Source organism: Pan troglodytes, chromosome 12, assembly GCF_028858775.2.
Source record: "Pan troglodytes isolate AG18354 chromosome 12, NHGRI_mPanTro3-v2.0_pri, whole genome shotgun sequence".
Classification (NCBI taxonomy): domain Eukaryota; kingdom Metazoa; phylum Chordata; class Mammalia; order Primates; family Hominidae; genus Pan; species Pan troglodytes.
Window position 1 is genome coordinate 105,178,661 of NC_072410.2, and position 21,562 is coordinate 105,200,222.

The 21,562-nt window shown below is 36.0% G+C and overlaps 1 protein-coding gene across 11 annotated transcripts in view; it reads left to right on the forward strand.

Annotated features, from left to right (window-relative positions):
- Positions 1–21,562, forward strand: part of SMC6 (structural maintenance of chromosomes 6) — an 87,438-nt gene that overhangs the window by 58,943 nt on the left and 6,933 nt on the right. For 6 of the 11 annotated variants that reach the window (XR_010149627.1, XR_010149626.1, XM_001136387.7 and 3 more), the window contains 2 exons: positions 11,254–11,379; positions 16,039–16,144. Coding sequence is in view for 8 of the 11 variants with exons in the window: in XM_001136387.7 (XP_001136387.1) it covers positions 11,254–11,379; positions 16,039–16,144 (232 nt within the window). In the remaining 3 variants the exon portion in view is untranslated. Of the gene's footprint in view, positions 1–11,253; positions 11,380–12,921; positions 12,979–16,038; positions 16,145–21,562 lie in introns of all 11 variants that reach the window. The other 5 variants (XR_010149625.1, XM_016947633.4, XM_054677695.2 and 2 more) reach the window with 1 other exon arrangement.

A 21,562-nucleotide genomic window follows, 5' to 3' on the forward strand; every position in this document is an offset into this window, starting at 1 on the left:
CCTTTATATGTGTATTATTCTCAATAAATAGTAACCTTTTTTCTTCTGAACTATTACAAAACTCATTATGGAATTTCATTTTAACATAAATGCTTTCGTGTATCTATAAGGTTCATATAGACATGAAAATGTTCAACTTCATAAGCAATGAAAGAAATGGAAATCAAAACAGAAGCCATTTTTCAAATACATCAAATTGAATAAGATGAAAATAACACTAATATTCTAGGTCAGTAAGGTTCAATGAAATGGATATTTTCATATTACTGATAAAAACAGATGCTCTTGATAATTAGAGCACAGGTTCTGAAGAAAGAGTATCTTGATTTAAATTGCATTTCCACCACCTATTTATGTGACTTTGGCAAATTAGCTATCTCTCTGAACTTTAATTTTCTCATTCACAAAATGGGGATTGTTCTGAAGATTAAATGAAATGATCCATAAACAATATGTGGGAAATATAGTATATTAGTTGTTACCATTAATGTCTTTCTGAAAAGCATTTAGTGGTATGTCAACATATTTTGTCAAAATTTTAATTGACCAGGTAATTTGTTGTTATTACATACTCCAGTGGGGTACATATGGCATTTTGATACATACATACGATGTGTAATGATCAAATCAGAGTATTTAGGATCTTCATCACCTCGAACATTTATTATGTCTTTATGTTGGGAACATTTCAAATCTCCTTACATTGTTGTTAACTAAAGTCACCCTACTGTGCTATCAAACAGCAGAACTTATTCTATCTAACTGTGTGGTTGTACCCATTAACCAATCTCTTTTAATTACCCCTCCCATCCCCCTGACACACACACCCTTTGCAGCCTCTGGTACCTCATTCAACTCTACCTCCATGAAGTCAACTCTTTTAGCTTCCACATATGAATGAGAATATGCAAGATTTGTTGTTCTGTGCCTGGCTTATTTCACTTAATACAATGACCTCCAGTTCCATCTGTGTTGCTGTAAATGACAGGATTTCATTCTTTTTTTTTTTTTTTTTTTTTTTTTTTTGAGATGGAGTTTTGCTCCTCTTGCCCAGGCTGGAGTGCAATGGCGTGATCTTGGCTCACTGCAGCCTCTGTCTCCCGGGTTCAAGCGATTCTCCTGTCTCAGCCTCCTGAGTAGCTGGGATTACAGACAGGCACATGCCACCATGCCCATCTAATTTTTGTATTTTTAGTGGAGACCGGGTTTCATCATATTGGTCAGGCTGATCTTGAACTGCTGATCTCAGATGATCTGTCTGCCTCTGACTCCCAAAGTGCTGAGATTACAGGCATGAGCCACCACGCCTGGCCTCATTCTTTTTTTTTATTTTTTATTTTTATTATTATACTTTTAGGGTACATGTGCACAACATGCAGGTTTGTTACATATGTATACATGTGCCATGTTGGTGTGCTGCACCCATTACCTCGTCATTTAATATTAGGTATATCTCCTAATGCTGTCCCTCCCCCCACCACACAGCCGGCCCCGGTGTGTGATGTTCCCCTTCCTGTGTCCATGTGTTCTCGTTGTTCAATTCCCACCAATGAGTGAGAACATGCAGTGTTTGGTTTTTTGTCCTTGCGATAGTTTGCTGAGAATGATGGTTTCCAGCTTCATCCATGTCCCTACAAAGGGCATGAACTCGTCATTTTTTATGGCTGCATAGTATTCCATGGTGTATGTGTGCCACATTTTCTTAATCCAGTCTATCATTGATGGACATTTGGGTTGGTTCCAGGTCTTTGCTATTGTGAATAGTGCCGCAATAAACATACGTGTGCATGTGTCTTTATAGCAGCATGTTTTATAATCCTTTGAGTATATACCCAATAATAGGATGGCTGGGTCAAATGGTATTTCTAGATCCCTTAGCAATCGCCACACTGACTTCCACAGTGGTTGAACTAGTTTACAGTCCCCAACAACAGTGTAAAAGTGTTCCTATTTCTCTACATCCTCTCCAGCACCTGATGTTTCCTGACTTGTTAATGATCGCCATTCTAACTGGTGTGAGATGGTGTCTCATTGTGGTTTTGATTTGCATTTCTCTGATGGCCAGTGATGATGAGCATTTTTTCATGCGTCTTTTGGCTGCATAAATGTCTTCTTTTGAGAACTGTCTGTTCATATCCTTCGCCCACTTGTTGATGGGGTTGTTTGTTTTTTTCTTGTAAATTTGTTTGAGTTCATTGTAGATTCTGGATATTAGCCCTTTGTCAGATGAGTATATTGCAAAAATGTTCTCCCATTCTGTAGGTTGCCTGTTCACTCTGATGGTAGTTTCTTTTGCTGTGCAGAAGCTCTTTAGTTTAATTAGATCCCATTTGTGAATTTTGGCTTTTGTTGCCATTGCTTTTGGTGTTTTAGACATGAAGTCCTTGCCCATGCCTATGTCCTGAATGGTATTGCCTAGGTTTTCCTCTAGGGTTTTTATGGTTTTAGGTCTAACATGTAAGTCTTTAATCCATCTTGAATTAATTTTTGTGTAAGGTGTAAGGAAGGGATCCAGTTTCAGCTTTCTACATATGGCTAGCCAGTTTTCCCAGCACCATTTATTAAATAGGGAATCCTTTGCCCATTTCTTATTTTCGTGAGGTTTGTCAAAAATTAGATAGTTGTAGATATGCGGCATTATTTCTGAGGGCTATATTCTGTTCCATTGGTCTATATCTCTGTTTTGGTACCAGTACCATCCTGTTTTGGTTACTGTAGCCTTGTAGTATAGTTTGAAGTCAGGTAGCATGATGCCTCCAGCTTTGTTCTTTTGGCTTAGGATTGACTTGGCAATGCGGGCTCTTTTTTGGTTCCATATGAACTTTAAAGTAGTTTTTTCCAATTCTGTGAAGAAAGTCATTGGTAGCTTGATGGGGATGGCATTGAATCTATAAATTACCTTGGGCAGTGTGGCCATTTTCATGATATTGATTCTTCCTACCCATGAGCATGGAATGTTCTTCCATTTGTTTGTATCCTCTTTTATTTCACTGAGCAGTGGTTTGTGGTTCTTGAAGAGGTCCTTCACGTCCCTTGTAAGTTGGATTCCTAGGTATTTTATTCTCTTTGAAGCAATTGTGAATGGGAGTTCACTCATGATTTGTCTCTCTGTTACTGGTGTGTAAGAATGCTTGTGATTTTTGCATATTGATTTTGTATCCTGAGACTTTGCTGAAGTTGCCTGTCAGCTTAAGGAGATTTTGGGCTGAGAGGATGGGGTTTTCTAGATATATAATCATGTCATCTGCAAACGGACAATTTGACTTCCTCTTTTCCTAATTGAATACCCTTTATTTCCTTCTCCTGCCTGATTGCCCTGGCCAGAACTTCCAACACTATGTGGAATAGGAGTGGTGAGAGAGGGCATCCCTGTCTTGTGCCAGTTTTCAAAGGGAATGCTTCGAGTTTTTGCCCATTCAGTATGATATTGGCTGTGGGTTTGTCATAGATAGCTCTTATTATTTTGAGATACGTCCCATCAATGCCTAATTTATTGAGAGTTTTTAGCATGAAATGTTGTTGAATTTTGTCAAAGGCCTTTTCTGCATCTATTGAGAGTCATGTGTTTTTTGTCGTTGGTTCAAAACGGCAACTATTCACAATAGCCAAGATATGTAATCAACCCACATGTCCATTAATGAATGAAGAAAGAAGAATGTGTATACACACACACACAGACATACACACACAGAGACACACACACACGCACACCAGAATACTATTCAGCTTTTTTATAGCTTTTTTGTAGCTGAATAGTATTCTGGTGTGTGTGTGTGTGTATATACACATTTTTCTTTCTTCATTCATTAATGGACATGTGGGTTGATTACATATCTTGGCTATTGTGAATAGTTGCTATTTTGGTTTAGTGATATATCTTGAAGATCTTCTTATGTCGGCACATAGATATTTCCTCATTGTCTTTTATAATTTCACTGTATTTAATAATCTCCTTTTCATGGATAGCTGAGTTTTAATCTAATCTTTTGTTGTTGCAAATGGTGGAACACAATAAGTGAATGCGCATTATTTTATATGTACTCAGCGTTTTTTTTTTTTAGTAGTATAAACTCCATATGGTCCGATTTCCCTTTATAGGGATTGTACCAATTTTGCATTCCCATTAGCAATGTGTTAGAGTGCCTGTTTTCCTACAGCCTAAACAGCGTGTGGCCTTCTTAGATTCTTTTTGCTGATAGATTTCCCAAGAAAAAGAATTAACCGTAATTTTAATGTACGTTTCTCTTACATTGAGTGAAGTTGAACATCTTTTCATTTATTTATATTTATTTTTCTATGACCTTTTCATGTACTTTTTTGTCTATTCGGTACATTATGCAGATTTTAAAAATTAAATTAATTTTGTGATAATATATTCACAGGGATTTTTTGTTTTGTTTTTTTGGTTTTTTTGTTTGTTTGATTTTTTGAAATGGAGTCTTCCTCTGCAGGCTGGAGTGCAGTGGTGCAATCTTGGCTCACTGCAACCTCTGCCTCCTGGGTTCAAGCAATTATCCTGCCTCAGTCTCCTGAGTAGCTGGGATTACAGGCGTGCACCACCACGTGCAGCTAATTTTTTGTATTTTTAGTAGAGCTGGAGTTTCGCCATGTTGACCAGGCAGGTCTCGAACTCCTCACCTCAAGTGATCCACCTGCCTCAGCCTCCCAAAGTGCTGGGATTACAGGCATGAGCCACCACACCTGGCCACAGGCAGTTGTTAAAAAACCATACTGTTTTAGTTATTGTGGCTTTATGATGTTCTTTCTGATTTTCATTGTTATTCAGTGAATTTAGTAACCTGAGCAAAAGCTATTTATTTTTCTGTGCAAAATCAATTTTAATTCCATGGTCTGCTAGTCACTCACATATTACATTTCTCTTTCTATTAGTTATAAAGTAAAATAATTGCAGTAATGATTTAAGAAGCAACTGGAGCTCAAACAAAATTTTAATCCTAGTGGATTTTCCCATTTGGAATTAATAATGTATTGAATAGAGAAATTGCCTAGATCCAATTGCCATAGACATGCATCCATTATTGTAAACACAGCTGGCTCTCTGTATCCACTGGTTCCATATCCACAGGTTCAACCAACCACAGATTGAAAAGACTGGGGGAAAAAACTCAAAAACAACAAAAAAAGAATACAATAGTAAAAACTAATACAAATTTTTTAAAAAATACAGAATACAGTGTAACAACTATTTACATAGCATTTACATTGTCTTAGGTATTATAAGTAATCTCTAGAGATGATTTAAAGTATACAGGAAGATGTATATAGGTTATATGCAAATACTATGACATTTATAAAAGGGATTCATGGATTTTGGTATCTGCCCAGGGGGCCCTGGATCTAGTTCCTTTGCAGATACTGAGGGACAGCTCTATCAAAAATCATAAAACTTCAAATATTATTGAAAGGCCATATATATTTAGCATGTATACATGCACACATATACATACACTCACATTACTTTACTTTTTTTTCTGTACCATTCAAAAGTAGGTTTCATAAATCATGACCCTTTACCTCTTAGTACTTCAATATATTCCCTAAGAATAAGAGTATTATCTTACATAACCACAATACTGTTATAAAGTACAGGAAACTTAACATTGATACCTGTAGTCCAGTTCCAATGTTGACGGTTCTCCACGTCTTTCCTACGATATCAGATCCAGTCTAGGGTCGTGTATTTCATTTGTCATGCTCTTTTACAGAATGCTCTTTGTTTTGATTTTATACGATATTTTTTCTTATAATTAGGTTCATATGTGTTCTTGGCCAGGATGCTACAGAAATGATGATGTATCGTTTTCTGGGTATCACATCCAGAGGCACATAATCTATCTATCTATTTCTCTCTCTCTCTCTTACTGATGATGTTAATTTTGATCACCCAGTAAAGGTGTTAATTGATTTTTCCATTATATGCTTTACTATTTTTTCCCTTGCAACTAATAAACATTCTGCAGACAGACACTTTGCAACCCTGCCAGTATCCTGCTTTTCATCATATTTTCATCCCTAGATTTATCCTCTGCTAATGATTCTTACCTGAACGAATCTTTACTATACTGCTTGCAAAATGAGGAGTTTTCAATTCTGTTGCATCCTTCATATTTATCAGTCACTTGTAAGGAAGAGCCTGTGTTATCTCCAATTTATCTATTTGTTAATTTATTTACTTGCCTTTGCAATATGGACTTTGCAATTATTGCCAAATCCCCTCTGCAAGATGTGTTTACAATTATTTTTTTTCTGGTATTTAGTAAATTTACTGTGTTGTAAAGTTACTTGGATTAGGTTTTTCTCTCTACTGTTACAGTTATTAATTGACTTGATTTGGAAATGTTTCTATTTGCATTCAGTTTCCACAGATTTCTGTTTTACTCAATGGACTGTAGTCATTTACGGTCCATGTTTATCTTAAGATTTTCTTTTTCTGAGACAGGGTCTCGCTCTGTTGTCCAGGCTGGAGTTCAGTGGCAGGATCTCGGCTCACTGCAACCTCTCCCTCCCGGGCTCAAGTGATCCTCCCACCTCAGCCTCCCAAAGTGCTGGGATTACAGGCATGAGCCACTGCATGGCCTATTTTAAGATTTAAATTGTTCCATCTTTGGTCAAATGGAGGCTCTTCAAGCTGGTTCCTGCATTTTCTTAACATGCTTTCCTTCTTGTTTTTTTTTTTTTTTAATAGCATTTTTAAACTTTGTGACATAACAAAATATTTCAAGCTCATTCTATACCTGACCCAGCCTTGGAGTCAGTAACTTCTCCAAAGAGCCCTGGTTCCTTTTTTTAAGGAATGATACCTAAAAACAAAATTTGGATTTTAGGGATGCTAATTGTTGCTGGGGTAGCATTTCTTCCAGTACCTTTCAGTTAACAGAATTAAAAACGTGAGTTTGTATTGGTGTCTCCGGTGGCAGTCCAGTCCCACAAAGGGCTTTTTAACCTTAACCTATTCCTTGTTTCTGTCTTTTTTTCCTCCACAGGAGGAATTCTGGCTCTCAACAACGTTAATATTTACTCAGTTCCACAATATATATCTACAAAAAGAAAATTATTGAAAAACATTCAAGATGTGTTTGCAATTATTTTTTCTCTACTATTTAGTAAATTTACTCTGTTCTAAAGTTATTTGGATTAGGTTTTTCTTTACTGTTGTAGTTATTAATTGACTTGATTTAGAAATGCTTTTATTTGTTTTTGTTTACATTCAATTTTTCTCTGATCCTTGTTTATTTCATTTCTCTTTGAGGGGAATATGTAGAAATTAACATGGTTTCACAAGTCAAAGCCATAAACAAAAGTATATTCAGGGAAATGTTCTCCCTCTTTCATCCCTTCCACCCCATCTCCCCTGGCCCACTCCCTATAGGCAACAGTTCTTTTTTATTTTCTATCTTTCATGTTTTTTATTTGTTTGTGAAAGTAAGCAGGTTCATATGTGTTTTCTTTTTTCCATGGTTCCTCTACTTTTTTTCACAAAAGGTAGTCAACCGTCTTGCTTTTATCATTCACCAGTGTACCTGAAGATCACTCCATATCAGTTCATTGAGATCTTCCTCATTCTTTTTACAGCTTCATTGTACTCTGTTTTGTGAGTCTGCACACACACATTGATCTGTACCATAGTTTATTCAGTCATTCTGTGTGTGTGCATTTTGGTTATTTCCAGTATTTTGCAGTTACAGATAATGCTGCAGTGAATTATCTTGCACATGTACGCACACATGTATATGTGCGCTATTGGATACACTTGTGGCATCATATAAGTGCTCGAATCTGTATCTTCATAGTAATTTCCAGAAGTGACTTTACTAGTTTGAAGCATAAATGTGTAAGTGGTTTTGTTAGATATTTTCAAACCTTCTCTATAGGGTGTGTATCATTTTTGCATTTGTGCCAACATTGTACAGGTTGAGTATTCCTTATCCAAAATGCCTAGAACCAGAAGTATTTTGGATTTTGGAATATTGGCATATAGATGAGATATCTTGGAGATAGGACCCAAATCTAAACACAAAAATTCATTTATGTTTTATATACACCTTATACACATAGCCTGAAGGTAATTTTATGCAATTTTTAAATAATTTTGTTCACGGAACAAAGTTTGTATACATTGAATCATCAGAAAGTGAAGACGTTACTATCTTAGCCATCCATGTAAACAATCTATGGTTGTTTGACATCACTGTCATTCCTGATTCTGAATTTATATAAGCAATCGTTTTCTTACACTAATTCACACATAAGTACTTAGTAAAAAATGTGACATACATATCCGTGTATGTATGTCATACATGTACAGAAAAGATACATCACAGCTGAAGGGGGCTAGGAAGGTCTCTTTTCCCTTGGAGGCACTGAATAAATAAACTGCATTGTGTGCCTGCGTTTTTACTGCAACCTGTCCCATGAGGTCAGGTGTGGAATTTTTCACTTTTGGCATCATATCAGTGCTCGAAATGTTTCAGATTTTGAAGTATTTTGAATTTCAGATTTTTGGCTTGCTTTTTGGGACAGAGTCTCACTCTGTTGCCCATGCTGGAGAGCTGCGGCACAATCTTGGCTCACTGCAACCTCTGCCTCCTGGATTCAAGCAATTCTCCTGCCTCACCCTCCCAAGAAGCTGGGATTACCAGCACCTGCCACCATGCCCAGCTAATTTTTGTATTTTTAGTAGAGACAGGGTTTTACCATGTTGGCCAGGGTGGTCTCGAACTCTTGACCTCAAGTGATCCTCCCGCCTTTGCCTCCCAAAGTGCTGGGATTATAGGCGTGAGATACCGTACCTGGCCAAATTTCAAATTTTTGGATTAGGAATGCTCAACCTGTATGAGAAAGGATACTTTTTCCCCAACTTTGCCAACAAAGTGTATAGTGTATAGTTACGCTTTGTAATTTGTGCCTGTCTGATGGCTGAGAAATTGTATATTAATGTAACTTTAATTACATTCCATCATTATGAATAAAACTCAACATTTTTTCATATATTTAAGAATCATTTTTATACCTTGTGAATTATCTATTCTTTTTTTAAATTATTTTTCTATGGTGTTTTTCCCCTCAAAGTTAAAGTTTTTAACATATATATATATATATATATATATATGGAGTATTAGCCAAATATTGCAGATTTTTCTCTTGATTTCTTTGTTGAATTTGCATATATATTTTTTGCCATGAAAAGATTATTTTTATTTAGTTCAATTTTTCATTCTTTGATTACATCTGGATTTTGGGTCATAGTTAAAATGCTTTTCTCTACATCTAGGTTATGGAGGTATTCACCTATGATTTTTTTTTCTTATTCCTTTTTCCACATGTTCTAATTACCTATGATTTTTTAGTACTTCTATATGTCCATTTTTGTATATCTGTGATTTATTTGGAGTTTATTTTCATGTATGGTGTGAGGAATAGATTTTGTCTTTTTCCACATGACTATGCAGCTATTTGAAAAGTTGTTCTTTTTTGCTTGAGAATGGTGTGTATGAATATTTTCTATGTTTTACAAGTTGATAAGAATTTGTCTTTAGCTTTTATGTTTGAAGGATAGTTTGACCTAATATAAAATCCTTAGCTCATACTTTTTCTCCTGAGCATCTTGTTTCTGTTGGTGTTTGTCTATTATGTCCTGTAACTTATCCAGAATGTTAGAATTCAGTGATTTTTTTCATTGCTAAACATTGCTTTTTCAATATTTCGATTTAAGTCTTTTAGTTCTTAAAAAATTTGTTGAATTTTACTTTAAAATATTTTGTTTCATTGTTTTGGGGTTTTTTTTTTGAGGTCTTTAGTTATATTGAATATCTATATCTTCTCTAGTTATCATCTTATCTAACCATTTTGTCTTTTTTTTTCATTTTGCTTGATTTTCTCATTTATGTTCTTTATTTCCATCTATGTGTTTTCCACGTTTCTCTTTTCTCCTATGCATCTTCTCATTTTGTCTTCATATCTGTGTGTGTTCTTTTTAGGAGGAGGTTCTAGCCCTCCTACCTTCCCGTCTGTGGGTTCTCTTGCTTTACCTACTCCTCTTGTTTGTTATTACCTTCTTTTGTGTATCTATTCTTTCAGTTCTTTTATGTCTGCTTTGAGGTATTCCTTCCTGGTAGCACCTGTCTAATGTTCGTGTTTGTTTGTTTGTTTGTTTGTTTGTTTTTATTCTTTAAGACAGGCTCTTGCTCTGTCACCCAGGCTGGAGTGCAGTGGTACAATCATGGCTCACTGCAGCCTTGAACTTCTGGGTTCAAGTGATCCTGTGCCTCACCCTCCTGAGTAGCTGGGACCACAGGCACATGCCACCATACCTGGCTAATTTTTATTTTATTATTTGTAGAAACAGAGTCTTGCTATATTGTCCAAGCTGGTCTCTAATTCCTGGACTCAAACGATCCTCTCATCTTGGCCTCCCAAAGTGCTGGGATTATAGGTGTGAGCCAATACACCTGGCCTCTTGTTTTGTTTTAATTTATGGTGTTCAATTATAATTTTCATCTGCTTTGTGGCAACACTGTTCTAATAAGTTTTCTTTGTCTGTAGGAGAGTTTTGCTGTTCTTTTTCATATATTCCCCATAAATATCTGGATGCTGTGCCAGCGTGTTTTTTGTTACTTATTTTTTTAATTAGTTGAATTTTCCTGGACCAGTTATTTGAAGGAGAATGGGAAGGGTAGCTGTGGGAGCCTCGACCAGGGTTGCCTTTCATGCTAATTCAGTTATAGGCTTGCCACAGTAACAGGCTGTTGCCTTTTGTAATAGCACTCTGAGTAGCCATGCCATCTCTGCCTCTTTGATCTTATCTTGTTTAGGACAGGGGAGGGTGGATTCTAATGCTGGCTTGAGTTCTTTTTTTCTTTTATTGGCATCTGTCACTGAAGGAAACCTTTCTTCCAGTGTGACCCCTTCCCTTTTTGAAGGTGTGTATTTGCTAGCATTCTCTAAGATCTGCCACCTCTAGGCCGTACCAGGGCATTTGTTCACACACTGTCTCTGCCTCCTCTAGGGCTTGGACCTTGTTCCTTCTCTGTCAGGATAGCACTTTCTTATTCCGTATCACCCTTTCATTCTGGGAGTGTAATTTGCCTGGAAATTTATGAAATTGACTGCTACTAGGCCCCCTTAGTACTCTCTGCCCCTCCCTGTTCTTCCCAGTTAAATCTGTTTGAGATTCTACTGTTATGTTTTTTACGTGTGGCGTATTTTTTACATAATATTTTGTTTATATAATAGGCAGTACCAAGAAGCAAGAGAGACCTATCTTGATCTGGATAGTAAAGTGAGGACTTTAAAAAAGTTTATTAAATTACTGGGAGAAATCATGGAGCACAGATTCAAGACATATCAACAATTTAGAAGGTAAGTACATTGAAAAATGTTACTATATATTATACATTTTTGTGTTTCTCTGTTTTCACATTATTTATATAATTCTGTTATAGCAGAGACTATTAATGCTTGCTTTGTTATTCAGTTCTTAGGATTCTCTAATTTAATCAGACAATTCCGAATCTGAAGGGCTCTTTGTGGTGAGCTTATCCAACTTTTCCACTCTGTTAGATATTCTTTATGCGTAATAGGTCCTTTATGCTTAAATAGGTCCTTTGAAAGGGAACTCATTGGTTCTAAAATAGCTTATTTTACCCTTGACTATTGCATGTTTTTAATGGATACAAGCATTTGGTAGGAACTATAAAGGTAATACCTCAGTTGATTTACCATAATCTACTAGAATGATGTAGCTCCATGAATGTAGAAACTCTGTTTTGTTTACTGCTGTATCTCTAGTTTCTATAATCGTACCTGATACATACCAATATACATTGGTTGGATAAATGAATACAGAATTAGGGAAACTGGATATTAACATATCCAGAGATGTACAGACTCACAGAGATAGATTGACTGCAACTGATCACAAGTGACAGAAATAAACAGAGGATAATTGATAGGGAGGGACGGCCCTTTAATACACATGAATCCGAGACAGCCCTAGTCCTTCCATTTGCCTCTGTTTTTCTCCAGGCAAATTCCCTCAGTAATATGCTTTTTAAAACTGTCTTTACACCAAAAATTCTACCATCTTAAGCTTGTACAAATTAAAAAAAAAAAAGGTACCTAGCTCTTATATTCCTTAGTGAAACTATAGGTTAGTTTTTGAAATTCCTGTTTCAGTTTTACAGGCATATTAGTAGGGCTTGAATTAAATTGGACCCATTTTTACCCTTTTGAGGCTACTTTTAGCCTTGTTAGATGAGATTAGAGCAGCCGTTGGTTGTGGGCTAATTTTTTCCTACCTCTGAGGCAGTGCTATTTTGAGTACTCTACCGATACCTTGTAAATCACGAGGTTTTCACTCTGGCCAATAAGAACATGAACTATTCCTGGTCGTGTGTGAGCTGTCGGAATTACTTCTATTTCCTTTGGATATTTCTTTTCCCAGCCTCAAATGGTGTCCTCACACCTATGCACTGACCAGTACTCAGCTCAAGACTGGAGCAGAACCCTTTATAGATCCTCTGGAGTTTATTTTGCCTCCCCAGATTCCCAGCTCCAGCTCCTGAAACAAGAGCAACAGCTCCACTTTGATTTCTACTCCTTTGTCCTCTGTCGGTGAAGAGCAGTGTGGGGCATTGGTGGGGTTCAATTTGTTTGTTTCCTAGAACTAGCAGGCAGTTCTAGTCAAATGACCTGATAGTCACTATCTGATAGCCAGAGTGTGAAAACCCTCAGAGTTTGGAAGAAGTTAATTCCAACCCCCTTGGATGTCCTTGAGGGATTCAGTGGAGGAAGTGACTGCAGATATGGTGGAAGTGGCAAGAGAACTAGAATTAGATGTGGAGCCTGAAGATAGCCAGAGTCTGAAAACGCTTGTTTTATATATTTTGTCTCGTTTTTTAGTTTCAGGCAGAAGAATAAACCCAATCTCTATTACTACATAAATCTGTTCCAGATGCAGTAAGATTTATTTTTATATCATTACTCAGAAATTTGTATTTAAAAGGTTTTTTTAAAGTACTGATCTTATAGTTTACGGGCATACCTCATTTTACTGCAGTTCACTTTACTGCACTTTACAAATTGAAGGTTTATGGCAAGCCTGCTTCAACCAAGTCTGTCAGCACTATTTATCCAACAGCATATGATCCCTTTATGTCTCTGTGTCATATTTTGTTTAATTTTTGCAATATTTCAGACTTTTTCATTATTATTAATCTGTTGTAGTGATCTGTCATCAGTGATCTTTGTTACTGTTCAAATTGTTTTCGGGTGCCACAAACTGCCCATATAAGACAGCAAACTTCATCAACAAATGTTGTGTGTGTGTTCTTCCTGCTCCACTGACTGGCTATTGATTCCCTCATCTCTCTGTCCCCTTGGGTCTCCCTATTCCCTGAGACACAGCAATATTGAAATTAGGCTAGTTAATAGCCTTACAGTGACCTCTGAGTGTCCAAGTGAAAGGAAGAGTAGGATTTCTATCACTTTAAATCAAAAGCTAGAAATGATTAAGCTTAGTGAGGAAGGTATGTCAAAAGCCAAGATAAGCCAAAAGCTAGACCTCTTGTGCCAGTTAGCCAAGTTGTAAATGCAAAGGAAAAGTTCTTGAAGGAAATTAAAAGTGCTATTCCAGTGAATACACTAATGATAAGAAAATTAAACAGCCTTATTGTTGATATGAAGAAAGTTCCAATGGTCTGGATAGAAGATCAAAGCAGCTACAACATTCCCTTAAGTCAAAACCTAATCCAGAGCAATGCCTTAACTCTCCAATTCGATGAAGGCTGAGAAAGGTGAGGAAGCTGCAGAAGAAAAGTATGACGCTAGCAGAGGTTTGTTCATGAGGTTGAAGGAAAGAGGCCGTCTTTGTAATATAAAAGTGCAAGGTGAAACAGCAAGCGCTGATGTAGAAGCTGCACATTATCCAGAAGAACTGACTAAGATAACTGATGAAAGTGGCTACACTAAACAATGGATTTTCAACACAGACAAAACAGCCTTGTATTAGAAGATACGATCTACGGCTTTCATAGCTGGAAAGGAGAAGTCAATGCCTGGCTTTGTAGGACAGGCCAAATCTCTTATTAGAGGCAAATGAAGCTAGTGACTTTAAGTTTGAGCCAATGTTTATTTACCATTCTGAAAATCCTAGGACCCTTAAGAATTGTGCTAAATCTACTTTGTATGTGCTCTACAAATGGAAAAACAAAGCCTGATGAGAGCACATCTGTTTATAGCATCATGGATTACTGAATATTTTAAGCCCACTATTGAGTCCTACAGCTCAGAAGAAAATATTTCTTTGAAAATGTTACTGCTCATTGACAGTACACCTGGTCACCCAAGAGCTGATATGATATACAAGGAGATTAATGTTGTTTTCTTGCCTACTAACATCTATTCATAACCCATAGATCAAGGAGTAATTTTAACTTTCAAGTCTTTTATTTGAGAAATACATTTTGTAAGACCATATCTGCTGTACATAGTGATACCTCTAATCGATCTGAGCAAAGTAAATTGAAAACCTTCTGGAAAGGACTCATCATTCTAGATAGCATTAAGAACATTTATGATTCATGGGAGGAAGTCAAAATATCAACAACAGTGTAAACAAAACTTTTGTATGCAGTGGGAAACCAAAAAATGTGTGTGACTCACTTTATTGCAATATTCGCCTTTTTTGTGGTAGTCTGGAACTGAACCTGCAGTATTTCTGAAGTATGCTGTATTACCTTCATATGATTCTTCACCACTGACATATTTCATATTGTTTACTCAGTCTTAGAAGGGGAGTAAAAATGACCTAATTTTTAAAATTGTTTATGTCTTTACTCTGGAGAACTTTGCCATTTTATGACAACAGTCTCTTTTAGACATCCCATGAATGGAAGCAATGAATGAATACATATCTGTGTTGAAAGAAAAGTTAACAGAAAACTCTGAAAACCAGCTAGCAGTGGTTGCTATGGCAGCAGAAGGAAACTCAGGCTATCAGTGATTTCTAGTGTGGGAATTTAATGCAGTTCAGGGAGGGAAATAGGAAGGAAAAGAGTACCAGAGAAATGAGCCTTAGGTTTACTAGGGAGCAAAGATGTTATGAAACCACAGCCAGTGACTTACCATGCAGATTTTATTTTCTAAATACCATTCCCCACTAAAAGGAACCAGGGCTCCATGGAGAAATGGCGATTCCAGAGCTGGGCAGGGAAGGTACAGATGAGCCTTATACTATGGCAGAGAGGAAGGAAGGGCTGAGAAAAAAAAGGGGGGACACATCCAGCTTGAAGGGGTGCCCATTGAAAAAATCTAGGACAGTCTGAGGATCTCAGTAAGGATAGTAATAGATGGTGCGAATACTGTAAAAATAAAGCCAATGAATATCAGACTCCCTAATCTATTCTGATAAATAGAAAGTTAGATAAGGAAATAAAGAACTGAGGAAGAAGGGAAAGTTCCTTACAGTAAAATGCCATCTAATATATAGAGAAGGAAAGATAGAGTTTGCATTGTGCCAAGCAAAGTGTAAGGCATTAGAGGTACCCAGTGCTTAAGAGAGTGCCCTTAGCTTTTTTGCTACTGTGAAGTTAGAAGGAGGCAAATAAATAGATACTTTGTCCATTTATCTTGTCACCATTACAGTTAATCCTCTCAAGGACAAGATACCTTTATAATGTATTAGGGTAATGCCTTAGATTATTAATTAGTTGAATGACTGATACATTCCTAAGCACTGACTGTGGTATAATGGGTTATATTAAATGTGAGATGACTCTTTAATTCATTTCATTAATTTTTGTTCTAAAAGTAAATGAACTGGTGAAAGTGTAGGGACATAAATGAATATAAAGACACAAGGCAAAAAATACTACCTAAAACTCAACTATTAAATGAGTAACCAATGTTTACATTTTGGCATATTTCCATCTGGTTTTCTCACATGCTTAGATCATGCTGAATATAGTTTTTAAAAAACCTTTGCCCTCTTTTTAATGTGCCTAATTTTTAAATTTCAAGGTGTTTGACTTTACGATGCAAATTATACTTTGACAACTTACTATCTCAGCGGGCCTATTGTGGAAAAATGAATTTTGACCACAAGAATGAAACTCTAAGTATATCAGTAAGTATCCTAATTCTTTTCATCCTAATCATTAGAAAAACTAGTTGTTTCTTTTCTTTTCTATTTTTGTTGGGGTTTTTTTAGAGGCAGAGTCTTACTCTGTTTCCCAGGCTGGAGTGCAGTGGTACAATCATAGCTCACAGTAACCTTGAACTCATAGGCTCAAGCGAGCCTCCTGCCTCAGCCTCCCAAGTAGCTAGGAGTATAGGTGCATGCCACCATGCCCAGCTAATTTTTTTTTTTTTTTTTTTTTTTTTTTTCCGTATAGACAAGGTCTCACTATGTTGCCCAAGCTGGTCTTAAACTCCTGGCCTCAAGCAACAACTAGTTTCATATCAATAGCAGACATATAGCTTCCAATACTTTTCAATTCACTGTTTGAAAAGTGATACTGCTCTCAAGTGAGCATTCATTTATTTTTTAATATTAACATTATTAATATTCTAAGGTAAATATTCCAATTCTAAACATACTCTGAAATTTTACACCTATCATAAGTCTAAACAAACCAAACCAACAATCAAGCAAATAAAAATTCCCACATAAAAAAGCAAGAACTAAATACCAAGATGCAATCTTGCCCCCACACTGTATTTCTTCAGTATGCTTGGCCTACAAGAAATACTAAAGAACATCTTCAGATGAAAGAAAAATGGTCACAGATGGAAACATGGAAATGCAGAAGGAACAGAGAGGAATGCAAAAGGTAAATCTATGGGTAAATACAAAACAGTTTCAGCCGTCTAAATCAACAATAATAATATTGCTGAATAGACACCCAAGTCTTGAGGGGCTTAGAAGCTGTAAAAGTCAAATATATGACAATAGCACAAAAAGGGAATAGAAGTACATGGAGTTCTAAACTGTTGTAAGGTTCTTGTACTTTTCAGGAAGTAATACCAATACTAATTTAAGATAAACTAATACATCAGCAATACATATTGCAATCTCTAGAGTAACCACTGAATTTTAAAAGGATGTATAATTTTAAAGCTAACAGACACCAAATAAAAGGAATGGAAAACAAAAATACTCAATTATATGAAGGCAAAAAGGGAAGAGAAATAAAGAACATATGGAACAAATTGAAAGGAGATGCATGGCTCAGATCTAGATATATCAGCAATTACATTAAGTGTAAGTGCACTAAATTATTAAATTAAAAACAGGCTGAAAAGAAAAATACAAAAACTAACTGTATGCTGTTTATCAAAATACACCTTAAATATTAACATAAGGACAGAGAAGATCCTAAGTTAAATATGGTAAAAGATACACCATGAAAACATTAGCCAAAGGGAAGCTGGTTAAGCTGTAATAATAACAAAATAGACTTTATGCAAGAAATATTACTAGAGGCCAAAAGGGCCATTTTGTGGTTATAAAAGTTATTTTAAAAATTTTTTAATTTGTATATACCTAATAACATAGCTTCAAAATACATAAAAATTGGGAGAACTAAAAGGCAAAGTAAAAGAATTGACAATTACAGTTGGAAATTTTAACAAACTTTTCTCAATAATGGATAGAACAATCAGATTAAAAGTCAGTAAGGCAATATAAGATTTAAATTACACAACCAAATTAATTGGCAGAACTATAGAACATTGTGCCAAACTACCACAGAGTGTATATTGTTTTGAAGTACATGTGGAACATTTACCAAAATAGACCATTTCCTGGCTATAATGCAAATGTCAACAAATTTCAAAGGATTGATGTCATACAGAATATATTGTAAAGTGGAATGAAATTAGAAATAACAGATAACCTTAAAACTTAATGAATGTTAGAAAATTAGGCAGCACATTTCTATGTAATCTGTAGGTCAAAAAAGAAATCAAATAGAAATTAGAAGATAATTTTGAATCAAACAACAATAAAAAGAAAACATCAAAACTTGTATGATACAGCCATAGGATTTCTCAGAAGGGAATTTATAGCTCTAAATATATACATTAGTAAAAATGGAGGGCTGAACATTAATGATCTAATTCTATCTCAGGATGCTAAAAGGAAAAAAGCCTATTATAAATTCAAGTAGAGAGAAGGATACAGTGATATAAGAGCAGAAATTGGAGAGTAGAAAGCAAATGTACAATAGCAATGAAACAATAGACACCTGAGGAGGACCTTACCTGTGTGCATAAATCATACATATATGTAATGACGGGACTCCACTGCAAGCCTGTGGAAGAGGGTGGTCTTCTCATGAATGGTGTTAGGTTCAAATTGTTGGATATCCTTTTGGTAAAATAAACAGTAAGCAGCCGGGCGTGGTGGCTCATGCCTATAATCCCGGCACTTTGGGAGGCTGAGGTGGGTGGATCATCTGAGGTGGGGAGTTTGAGACCAGCCTGACCAACATGGAGAAACCCCATCTCTACTAAAAATACAAAATTAGCTGGGCATGGTGGCGCATGCCTGTAATCCCAGCTACTCGGGAGGCTGAGGCAGGAGAATCGCTTAAACCCGGGAGGCGGAGGTTGCAGTGAACCGAGATCACACCATTACACTCCAGCCTGGGCAATAAGAGCGAAACTCTGTCTCAAAAAAAAAAATTAAAAAAAAAATTTTTTTTTTAAATAATAAACAGTAAGCAAAGTTTGACCCCCTAACTTTATATACAAAAAGTAATTTAGAAGTTGATCATAGACCTAAATTTAAAACAAGCTTCTAGAGGAAGAGAATGTCTTCATGTTTTTTTGAATGGGACACAAAAAGCAACCTACTCAAAAGAAAAGATTGATAATTTGGACTTTATTAAAATTAAGAACTTCTCTTCATCAAAAAGTAACATTAAACAAGTGATAAAAGAAGCTACAGACTAGGAAAAGATATTTGTGATGCATACATGCAACAAAGGACTTACCTAGAATTAAAAAATAGTAAGAAAGAGACTGACATCACATTTAAAATAGTCAAAAGGCTTAAATAGAAACCACTTTAAAGTATCTAAATGGTGAGTAAACACATGAAAAAGCGCTGTTAGTCATCAGAGAAATATTATTTATACCACAGTAAGTTACTGTCACACCGTTATGATGATGATGAAAATGAATAAGACTGGCAATATTTTGTGCTGGTGAGGATGTGGAATTGCAACTCCCATATATTGCTTGTGGGAGTGTAACTTGGTCAAACTAATTTGGAAACCTCTCTGTCGATGTCTGTTAAAGCAGCTCCATTCTTGGGCATAAACCCAAGAAAAAATTAGTGCTTATTTTCTCAAACAGATATATTTGAAAATGTTCAAAGAAGTTTTATTTATCATAGCCCAAAACTGAGAAACCCAGTGTCTACCTAGAGTCAAATGGATAAATTCGGGTATATTCAAACAGTAACATACTGTTCCGTAATGAAAATAACAAGCTGCTGTTGCACACAGCATAGATGATCTGACAATGGCGAGTGAGAGAAGCCAGTTACAAGGATGTACATAGTGTATATAAATCTGAAGTATATGTACAAAAGAGTATGTGTAACCTCTACATATGAAGTTCAGAAACTGTTAAGAGTGATTTTGGGTGATTAAAATCAGAATAATAGTTACCTTTTCAGGGATGGTAATATACAAATAGTTTGCTTAGATGCTGGGGATATTCTTGTGTCTTGATCTCAGTAGTGGTTACCCAGGTGTGTGTATGTATTCATGTAAAAATTGAGTTGTACACTTTTGTGTTCTTTATAAAAACTATTACTGTAATTAAAAAAAGGAGAAAAAGGAAAGTATTAGAAGTGCTTGAATAATTTATCTCCAGAGCTAACTATACAAAACAACTCAAGCTAGACTTTCTGATGTTGTCATCTCTGTTTTTCAAAAGAATACCAGAAGAATCTTTAATTTATGTGGCCTTCATTTTACTAATAAGGAAAGTGACACTGAAGTTCCATGATATGTTAGTAATAGATGAGAGGGTAAAAGCTAGATCCCCCAGATTTACTTGGGGCTTCATTTATTAAATTGGTGCAAAATACAGTGTGGGGGCAAGATTGCATCTTGGTATTTAGTTCTTGCTTTTTTATGTGGGAATTTTTATTTGCTTGATTGTTAGTTTGGTTTGTTTAGACTTATGATAGGTGTAAAATTTCAGAGTATGTTTAGAATTGGAATATTTACCTTAGAATATTAATAATGTTAATATTAAAAAATAAATGAATGCTCACTTGAGAGCAGTATCACTTTTCAAACAGTGAATTGAAAAGTATTGGAAGCTATATGTCTGCTATTGATATGAAACTAGTTGTTGCTCTTTTTTCACCTTGTATGCATATATGTATATCTGGAATTTTGTCAAAAAAATAGAACCCTTCCTAATGTTGTTGTATATTCTCAGGAAATTGTGTGAATGATTTGCTGTTAATTTTATTAGTTGCTTTCTTATTGTTTCCATGGACCTTTATTTAGTAAAGAATTTTTTAAAGATTTTATTTAGCTTTTAAAAGAAATTTAAAATTATTTAAATTTTAAAAGATTTTATTTAGAATTCAAAATAAATACAATACAAAAGAATTTTTTTTTTTTTTTTTTTTTGAGACGGGGTCTCGCTCTGTCGACCAGGCTGGAGTGCAATGGCATGATCTTGGCTCACTGCAACCTCTGTCTCCCAGGCTCAAGCAATCCTCCCACCTCAGCCTCCCAAGTAGTTGGGACCACAGGAGTATGCCACCATGGCCAGCTAGTTTTTGTATTTGTGTGTGTGTGTGTGTGTGTGTGTGTGTGTGTGGAGATGAGGTTTCCCCATGTTGCCCAGGCTGGTCTCGAACTTCTAGGTTCCTTTAAAGGATTCCTAAAGCAATCCTTTAAATCTTTTAAAAGATATATTTCAGTGCATTTCTTTGGCCAGTGTAAGCTTTTTAAAGTTGATTTCTGTCCTTTTGACGTTCAGTAGTTACTTTTAATGCAGCTTAACCACTAGGTGTCACTATAATTCAAGTAACAAAAAATCTCAGCACTTTTAAATGTTTGAAGCTTAAATTTCAGGGTCGGGTGTGGTGGCTTACACCTGTAATCCCAGCACTTTGGGAAGCTGAGACGGGAGGATTGCTTGAACTGAGGAGTTCAAGACCAGCCTGGGCAACATGGGGAAATATCATCGCCACCCAAAAAAAAAAAAAAAAAGACACAAAAATTAGCTGGCCGTGGTGGCATACTCCTGTGGTCCCAACTACTTGGGAGGCTGAGGTGGGAGGATTGCTTGAGCCTGGGAGACAGAGGTTGCAGTGAGCCAAGATCACGCCATTGCACTCCAGCCTGGTCGACAGAGCGAGACCCTGTTTCAGAAAAAAAATTGTTTTATTAACATTTTTTAAATTAGCCTTTGGAATTTTGGTCTGTTAGATTCAGTTATGGTGGAAAAAAAAAGTTTTCAGTTTTATTCTCTTGCAGTAGAGCAAGAAGTACCATTATACGTATAA